Consider the following 9,806-nt stretch of genomic DNA (forward strand, 5'->3'; position numbering starts at 1 on the left):
TCTGGTGAGCTCGACGCCAAAGCAATGCATTTCCTCATGATGGTAAGCTTCCAAGTTCTTCGTTGTACTATTCCCGAGTTGTTTCTTTATACTTAGCTTATTTCTTATCTTTGCAGGCGAACTCCATAGTCCACTCCCTTGTCAAGCAGTATGAGCGGCATTTGGCGAGGGTTGACAACACCGAGGTGGCAACGAATGAGTACCAATCCCGTGTTGAACGAGTTTTCGGCATCATCAGAAATTTAAAGGACGAGCTGGTGGATGAGAGAAACCATGTCAAGGAGCTGGAGCTTCACATCAAGAAGCTCAAGGAGGAGATTCAAGAAAAGGATGCCTACCTTGCCGAACACGAGGTAAAATTTCTCGATGAGGTCCAAGCTTCTAGAGTCCAAGCGGTTGAGTTCAAGGTTTCACTAGGTTGGTTGCAGGAAAAGGACGGATTTGGCATCATGGCCTTCTGTCAGAGCATCAAACTCTATTGGATGCTAGTGAGGTCGGCATGAGCTCGACCTCATGCCCATCAAGTCCTCGGCTTGAACCAATGAGATATTCGACCAGGTCGACCTAGATCCAGATTCCGAAGTGGAGGAAGACGAGGCCGACGAGGGAGCTAGGGAGGAAGCTGATGTGGACGCTGCCAAAGAAGACGCCATCAAGGAGGAGGCCATCGAGGAGGAAGCTACCGACATTGCTGGAGATGAGGACGAGGAGCCCCAAAATGTCTAAAACTTTTGCCTCTTTTCTTAGACCCCCCTACACGTGTAAAGTGCCAAGCCTCCGAGCTCAGTCCAAAAAACTTTTCTTTTTTTCTTATGATAACGATGTAATCAATTTTTAACTTCAATGAATGAAAGTATTTTTTCTGCACACCTCGTGTCTGTCTTCTTTTAACATTTCTTTTGAATCTGAAACTTCATAAAAAATAAACCAAGTGTAGGATTATCCCGAGGTGCCTAGCTCTCAAGGTGGCTAGGCATAGTAGGGGATTAACCCAAAGTGTATATATGCCAAGGCAACTAGGCATAGTATGGGATATAACTCGAACTGCCTATATGCCAATTGGGCATAAACCGGGATTACCCCAAAATGCCTATATGCCAAATCAACTAGGCTTTATCAAACTACCGAGGTCATTACCAAGTCGGCATAGGGGGCTTTTAGGATTAAAGCGACTTGGCATCCCCTTTGAAGTGTAATTTAGCCAATGTGCTCTTTACGTAGGACAGCTCGACCAGGTCACCGAGGTGGGCGGCAGTCTTTTATACTTAGCAAAATTTTCAAGCAATTGGTGAAGTTGCGGATGTTGGACTCTCGAGCTCATAGGTAGTACCTCCTGAGATTGTCCATGTTCCAAGCACAGGACACCTTCTTCCCTTCCAACTTCTTAAGCTCGTACATTCCTTCATTGATCACTCATAATACTCTGTAGGAACCTTCCCAATTCGGGCCTAGCTTACCTACACTAGGCTCAGGTACCATAACTTTCCAAAGTAAAAAGTCATCAACTCGGAAGTGGCATCTCTTGACTCAGACATTGTAGTACCAAGCTACTAATTGCTAGTAGGTCACGACCCGAATATAGGCCAAGTCTCGAACTTCTTCCATTAGGTCGAGGTTGGTCCATAGCTCATTGTCATTGGCCTCCTCATTGCAGGCCTCTAATCGCAAGGTGGGCACTTCGATCTTGATAGGGATGACGACCTACATTCCATATGTAAGATTGAATGGGGTCTCTTTGGTCGTCGTTTTCATTGTAGTTCGGTAGGCCCAAAAGATGTTGGTCAGCTCATCTACCAATAAACCCTTAGCTCGGAAAAGTCGAAGGATTGCTCTAATCGTCACCTCAGTCTGTCTGTTCACTTAGGGATGAGCTACCAAAGTGAAGTTTTGCTAGATCCCCATCTCTGTGCACCAATTTTGGAACTTTATGTCATCGAACTACTTCCCGTTGTCAGATATCAGCACCTTCAGGAGATTGAATTTGCATAATATGTTCCTCCAGAAGAAATTATGTACGTTCTAGGTTGTAATTGTCACCAATGGCTCGACCTCCACCCACTTCGTGAAATAGTCAACCACCATGATGAACCTTCTCTGCCCGTTCGTTGGTGGGAAAGGACCGAGGATGTCTATTTCCCATTGGGAAAATGGCCACGGGCTTGTCAGATACTTAAGGTCGACAGTGGGCTAGTAGGGTATGTTGGCATGCCTTTGGCAGTTGTCACACCTTCGGATGAGCTCGAGTGCATTCGCCTTCATCGTAGGCCAGTAATAGCCTTGCCTTAGCGCCCTACCCCCCAAGTGTCCTCCCTCGTCGATCTCGTGTAGCACCTGACTTGTGGTCTACCCTCCGAGCTAATTAGCGCTCTACCCTACAACTGTTCGCCAATAATGACATAGCGAGCTAATTAGCGCTCTACCCTCTGAGCTACATTGTGGTCTACTGGTAGGGTCCTGTGGCATAGATAATCAATGAGCAGGTCCATCCAACTTAGTTCTACTGCCAAAATAGGAGCAACCTCTTCTACCACCATCTCGATACTAGGTCGTAGCAGGTCTTCGATGTAGACCATTCTTCTTGTCACACCGGTCCTGGGTATTTGCTGGATATACCGGGAATGGAAGTCGAGCAAGAGCTCTCTCACCTTGGCCAAATAGGCCGACATGGTGGGCTCTCAGGCCTCGTATTGCCCATTCACCTGGTTCATGACCAGTTGAGAGTTGCTACATACCACAATGTGCTTAGTGTTGACCTCCCTCGTCAAAGTCAACCCGGCTATCAACGCCCCATACTCTACTTCATTGTTCAATGCTTCGAATGAAAACTGGAGGGTGTACTCCAACTTCACCTCGCTAAGCCTGTAAAGTATCAGTCCAGCTCCACTTCCATGCTGGTTAGACGAGCCATCGACATGGAGGATCCAAGGCTCCTCATCCCAGGTCAAGGCATCCCTAGCCGAGACAGGCTCCGCACTAGTCGATGCCTCCGACGTGCTAACTAGCTCAGCCACCCCAAGGGTCAGAGTGTTGAATGTGCACTCGTCGACAAAGTCTGCTAGGACATGCGCTTTGATTGTTGCCCACGGCTCGAACCAGATGTCGTACTCTCTTAGCTAAATTGCCCACTTTGTCAACCTTCCTGAGACCTTGAGCTTCTAAAGAATGTGCTTTAGAGGTTGATTAGTCAAAACTACGACGATATGAACTTAGAAGTAAGGACGTAGCTTCCAAGCTACCAAGACTAAGGCGAAGTCCAGCTTCTCTATGTTGGGGTACCTGGTCTCAGCTGCATGCAAGACTTTGCTTATACAGTAGATGGGTCGTTGTACCCTATCTACTTCCCTTTACTAATACCGAGCTCACTACCTCGTTGCTCGCAGAGAGGTAGAGTTTCAATTCATCTCTAGGTTCAGGTCAAGTCAACAATGGAGGTGGGTTGAGGTACCTTTTGAGCTCATTAAATGCAAGTTGGCACTCCTTGGTCCACTCGAAGTCCTCACTCTTTTTTATTGCCTTAAAGACTGGTAGAAATCGTCCAACCGATTAAGACATAAATCGGTTCAGGGCAGCAATCCGGCCAATTAACTTTTGTACTTCTTTGGTTGACCTAGGTGGTCTCATGTCTAGGATTGTCTAAAATTTATTCGGGCTGGCTTTGATGCCACGTCGCTGCACTATGTAGCCAAGGAATTTGCCTGATGTGACCCCGAAGACACACTTGTTCGGATTTAGTTTCATGTTAAATTTTCTTAAAATTTGAAAACATAATTTAAATCATTAACTAAATAGTTTAAAAATTGGGTCTTCACGACCATGTCATCAACATAACACTCAATTTTATTTCCAATTAATGGAGAAAAAATCTTATTTATAAGTCATTAGAAAGTTGCTCTAGCGTTTTTAGTCCAAAGGGCATTACTTTATAATAGTATAGCCCCATCTCGATTACAAATGCAATATTTTCTTGGTTTTCTAGGTCCATCCAGATCTGGTTGTAGCTGGAGTAGGCATCCATGAAGCTCAGCAACTCGTGCCCTGAGGTCACGTCTACTAGGCGGTCTATTCTAGGGAGCGAGAAGCTGTCCTTTGGGCAGGCTCTATTGAGGTCAGTGTAGTCGACGCACATGCACCACTTTCTGTTCACCTTTTTCATAAGCATTGGATTGGCTGCCCAACTCGGATACTATACCTCTCTAACAAAGTCTATTGTAAGGAGCTTCCCAATCTCCTCATCTACTACCCTCTACCTTTCTAGGGTGAGATTCATTTTCCTTTGCCTGAATGGCTTAACTAAATGGTCCACATTGAGTTTATGAGTAATTATTGATGGGTTTATGTCGGGCACTTTTGTTGCCGAGCATGCAAAAACATCTAAATTTTGAAATAAAAAACTTACTAGTTGCGACTGAAGTGGTTCTACTAGGCAAACTTTGATCTAGACTATCTTCTCGGGCTCAATATCGAAGTCCAAGACCAAGACGGTGTCCTCCATTGGTCAAGCTCGCTCATTTGACGGTGGCTCCAAGTCGATGTCGCCCACCGGCTTCCCCTTGCCCTTCAATGCCACAACAAAGCACTTATGTGACTCTAGTTGGTCGTCACGTACGAAGTGCATGCAAGATGGGCGACCTAGTATAGCATTATATGGGGACGAGGTCACAACCACCAGGAAGGTGTGCTCAAATCGAATTGTTTTGGGCTCTGATCCTGCTGCAAATGGCACCTTGATACGACCTAAGGCCCTCACCACGTCTCCGCTAAATCCAATGAGTGGAACATTTGCTGGCTGCAAGTCCTTCCTCTCCAACTGTATCTTCTCAAAGGCCTCTAGGAAAATAATGTTGGTCGAGCTCCCAGAGTCGACCAAAATCCACTTTACCTCGAAGTCATTGATCACCATCTTGACAATGAGGGCATCGTCGTGTAGATATTTGATCCTGCATGTGTCATCCTTAGTGAAGTAAATGACTTCCTCCACATAAGGGTACTTCGGTAAGTTCTCATCTTCATGCTCAAGCTCTCGGACTGAGTTCCTCACCACCGCGTTAGAACCTTTGGTGATCATGTTAATCACCCCGCGAATAGGCCTCTCCAGTGGTGGTGGATCCCGAGGTAGTTGATCCCGATCATGGTTCCTGGTTGACTCTAGCACTCCTATTGAATGGACGATAGGTCAACTTCTATCATCATGCTTGATGAATTGCTTCAAATAGTCATGATGGATCAGTTCCTCAATCCCATCCTTCAAGTTCTTGCAACTTTCTATGTCGTGGCCTATGTCACAGTGGAAGTGACAATACTTGTTAGGCTTGCGGTTGGTGGGGTTGCCTCTCATTCTGGGTGACCATCTCACATACTCGGTTGTCTTTATCTGCATTAAGATTTTGCCTCATTTTGCATTTAGGGCGGAGTAGTTCATGCTCTAGATTGGGGGAGTTCTGGATCACCAGCCTGATCTAGAACTCCAATGTGGAGACTTGCTCCTTCTTAGCGACCTGCTTTGCCTGTTGCGGGGTAGCTAGCTCTTCTTCGGTGACTTGCTCTTACGTCGCTACTTGTTGCTCCCCGCTTCCTCTTCAGCTCACTTTCTCTTCCCAGACAGCTCTAACCAAGATCCCAGTAACTCCTTCGCCTTTGTAAACTTGTCAACCTGGTGGAGGAACTCTTCCATAGTGGATGGAGGGTTCAACTCAACTTCCTAGCGCAAGTCGAGGTGGCGGACGCCATTGGACCGCTGCAGTAAGCTGTACTACTTAGGTTGAGGTTGGGAATTTGGAGGCACTCCAAGTTGAATCTCTTGATGTAATCTCGAAGCATCTTGTTCAGTCATTAGACAACATTGAGTAGGCAAGTCACTGACTTTGGGCACCTCTTGCTAGTGCCAAAGTGCATTGTGAATAGCTCTATGAACTGGTTCCAACTCTTTATCAAGCCCATGGCCAGTCTCGAGTACCACATCCGAGTTGTACCTCGGAAAGTCGTTAAGAAGGCCATGTAGATGCTCGCATCACTCGCCCCATGAAGTTGCATTAGGGCCTGGAAGATGTTGATGTGGTCCACGGGGTCTGTTGTGTCGACATACGACTCTAGGCTCAGGGCTTTGAAGTCCTTAGGTAGTGTAGCCATAAGGATCTTTGGTACCAATGGAGAGGTGCGGGTCATCTGTGGTGCTACTAGCTACGTGACAACCTGGCTGACCTACCCTTTCTTCTCTACCCCCTCGTTGTTAATGGGAGCGAGGTGGCTTCTCCTAGTGTTGCGACGTGCATTCCAACAACGTCTTCTCCTTGACACCTCGGTCGTGTTGTTGCCTTCTGTCCTTATGGGTGTCATGACTATGTTGTGCTCCTCAATTGGGACCTAGTTCTGGTCGTCAGCGCGACGAGGTGGATCCGGGACCTAGTCCTGGTTTCTGATGTCAAGCTGTTGGTCGCCTGGTTGCTAGTGTTGCTGGTTCAGATTTTGCTATTGGTTCGGCTGCTGTTGTGGTTGTTGCATGAAGGTGGCAAACCTTTCTTCCCATGTCCACATCTGGAGGTTCATACCGCAGACATACTGCACCAACTCGTGGAACTGGTGCACATCCCAATGGGAACCACTGATGGCTCGACTGGAGGGAGAGGCGCATTCACCTAGTGTAAAGGGAAGGCTTAGTTTGGCATTGGTGGGATGCCAGGCAAAGTTAAGGGCACTATGAATTGCCCAATGGTCACAGAAGGGACTTCAGGATGTGCTACAGGCTATTCTTACCCCCCCTTGTGACCTGGTTGTTGATGATGATGGGCTTATTGTTGCTTGAGGATGCCATTGAATCAGTGAGAGTAAGAGAGCAAGGTGAGACTATAGCCTTTTGCTGTGTGTTCGCACAGACAGTGCCAATTGATGATGTGCGATCTGGTCGCTCCCTACTGAAAGGAAGCTCAAACGTCAAACTACTAGGTAGTCGAGTCAACCTACAAGACAAGAAGATCAGAGCTCCCGAGTACTTTACCTAGTGTGGGCACTCCAATGCTTAAGGGGATGTTTGGAACCGTGGCCATTTTTCAAAAAAATGGTTGCCATGTCGGATCCACATAGGCGTTTCAACAGGTGCCCATGTATCTCATTGTTTGGTTCAATCGATTATTAAAAAATCGGGCATGCCTAAAAAATCGGGACCTTGCGTTTCATGCATCAATGAACAGTTCCCCCCAATGGTTGACTGATGTGTATCCTATGTGGTGCTTACCTGTCAGCACATACATGAAAAACGGTGATGAAAATCACCTTACCAAACAGCATAGTGTTGCTCACTGCCTATGTGGCAGAAGCGTTTTTTTTTTTTTTTTTTTTTTTGTGTGTGTGTGAAAAATGGGTCTTGGAAGAATGGGCGTTTTTTCTTGAAAATCAGTCCCAAAAAGCACCCATGCTTCCAAACACCATGTAAGTTAGCGAAGGAGATTGTGGAGAGTAGATTGCTTTAAGAGTAATAATATGTGAGAGCTAAATCACACATACCTTGTGAGGTTGGAGGTGAATCCTTTATATAGGTGAGTTGCTTTGGGCCTTACGATGCATGTCCGAGATCAATGGGCCCATCTAACCCGGAGTTAGTTCCGCACCCGAAGATGGACTCCGAGTAAGCTGATAAGGCTTATCTAGGTCCGTTCGATTCGAGTGGGATGATAGGATCTGTTGGCGTGTAGTGTGATCTTGAGGTGATCAGAGATAGTTGGCTCGCTTCTAGAAGGAGGCTGCTTGGCACCTTAGCAGGTCAGTGAGTGTGGTGAGCTGCTTGGGCCTCAGTGTCTTGGATGAGTGGCCCGAGGTGCCTTGAGGTGACTAGGACTGTTGAGGTGTCTAGGGATGCTAAAGTGTCGCCAAGTCGATGGGTCACTCCACGTGTCATGTCCATTACTCATGCCAAATTACCCCCCATCAAGTTCAAATACAAATTCGTAGAGTGCAAAACCTTGTATTTTATATTATTTTGTATGTATTTGCATAGTACATATTTGTATTTGTACTCCTTCCAAATTGAGCCTGAGTAAAATTTGGCTCAACTCGACTAATTTGCAACCCTAAGAATTTAAGCAAATAGCTATAAATTGGATAACTACCACAAGTGCCTACAGATACCCTGAAAACAAAGGCCCGGTTGCCTAGTAAGAGACCTAACCATGAAAGTTAGAGTTACAATATTGATACCCCAATAAACATATGATTGGGATACCAGCACCAGGAGGTAAATCACCTTGTTGATGAAGTTAGGCATGAATGCTATTGTCTATTTAGGTCATGTTTGGGAGTGCATATTCCAATAAGCACTTATTTGCATTTAGCACCCAATTTTTTCAAGTTTTTATTTTAAAAAATAAGCACTTATTTCATATTAGGCATTTGGAAGTCTTTATCTCCAATAAGCACTTAACTAATCATTCATGACTATTTTATCCTTTATTTTCTTTCAAATTTTCAAAATATACCCTTATGGAAGTACTTTTATTAAATTACTTTTGTAAAAACACTTTTATGAAAATACTTTTATAAAACACTTTTACAAAAGTAATTTTATAAAAAGTACTTTTACATGAAAGTACTTTTGTAAAAGCACTTTTATGAAAGTACTTTAACGAAATTTCATAAAAATATTTTTACAAAAGTACTTTATAAAACAATTTTATGGAAGTACTTTTACGAAGGCACTTTTATGAAAATACTTTTATAAAATTCAACTATGGATAATTTTGAAAGAAAAAAAAAATTGAATATGTATAAGCACTTAAGAAAAGCTGAAATTTAGGGCTTAAAAAATAAACCCTTGTTTTTAAAATAAACAACTATTCCAGGCTTATTTCCCAAACACCAATAAGTGCTTAATGGTGTGATCCTAGCCTAAATAAGTAGTTATTTCGAATGAACAATTATTTTTAAGCACTCCCAAATAAGCACTATAAATTCATTGATTCAATCTCAGAAAATTTATTTTTCATTCATTCTGTTCATGTATATCATCATTCATTTTAGTTGATATAATTCATAACATTATATTTTGATTATTTTAATTTAATTTGTTAATGGGACAACCCGAATCTGAGGTAAACACAATGGACAAGATTTGAACCGAACCCAAATATTAACTAATCAAATTTGGATCTAGGTTATCCGATTCTATTAAATCCGATTGCAGCTCTAAACAAAGGTGAGACTGTATAAAGGGAAGATCCCCGACTACACAGACTACAGGGGTGAGGGGGCAAAATAGAGAAAGCAGCCTTGGGTCGTCCTGGTTGTCTGACTTCAGGTTTCCCTCTTGGTCGTATCTCTGACAGTCCCTGATCCCCGCTTCCCTGTTCCTATTTAGCAGACTAGCTAACCGAGTGGCTGGTTTAGGCCCAGGGAATCCATTATTCTTCTAGATCTAAATTAATCTGGAAAACCAATCACTTTCATTAGATGATCAGGAACTATTACAACATCAAGATACCAATCGGATTCAATTTTCCATAAAGACTAACTAGTTGCCTTTTTGTGGACCACTTGGATAATTGGATCCAAAAGAAAAATGAGGTATCCACCTTGAGACTACATCCATCCAGCATATCTTCTTCATCACTGTTCTCCAACATAAACCTAGGACTAGGCTTGCAATGCCAATGCCAATACTGGAGAAATATAGAGCCATATCATTTACCTATTGTTTCACACTTTCAGCACAGATAGACAACAATTCCATGCAATAAGCAGTGAAGGGGCAATGGCAAAATGTCACACATTAAACTCCAAGACTAAGGACTCAGGAGTCCTTACATCTTGCTTTAACATCG

General features: G+C 44.1%; 1 protein-coding gene across 1 annotated transcript; it reads right to left on the reverse strand.

The window, feature by feature from the left end:
- Window positions 1–4,495: 4,495 nt before the first annotated feature.
- LOC148878843 (uncharacterized) lies at window positions 4,496–5,065 on the reverse strand. The gene has a single exon (XM_088973494.1). The coding sequence runs from the start codon at window positions 5,063–5,065 to the stop codon at window positions 4,496–4,498; it is 570 nt and encodes a 189-aa protein (XP_088829620.1).
- Window positions 5,066–9,806: the final 4,741 nt, after the last annotated feature.

Source organism: Nelumbo lutea, chromosome 1, assembly GCF_056320005.1.
Source record: "Nelumbo lutea isolate HS-2025 chromosome 1, American lotus-T2T, whole genome shotgun sequence".
Lineage (NCBI taxonomy): Eukaryota > Viridiplantae > Streptophyta > Magnoliopsida > Proteales > Nelumbonaceae > Nelumbo > Nelumbo lutea.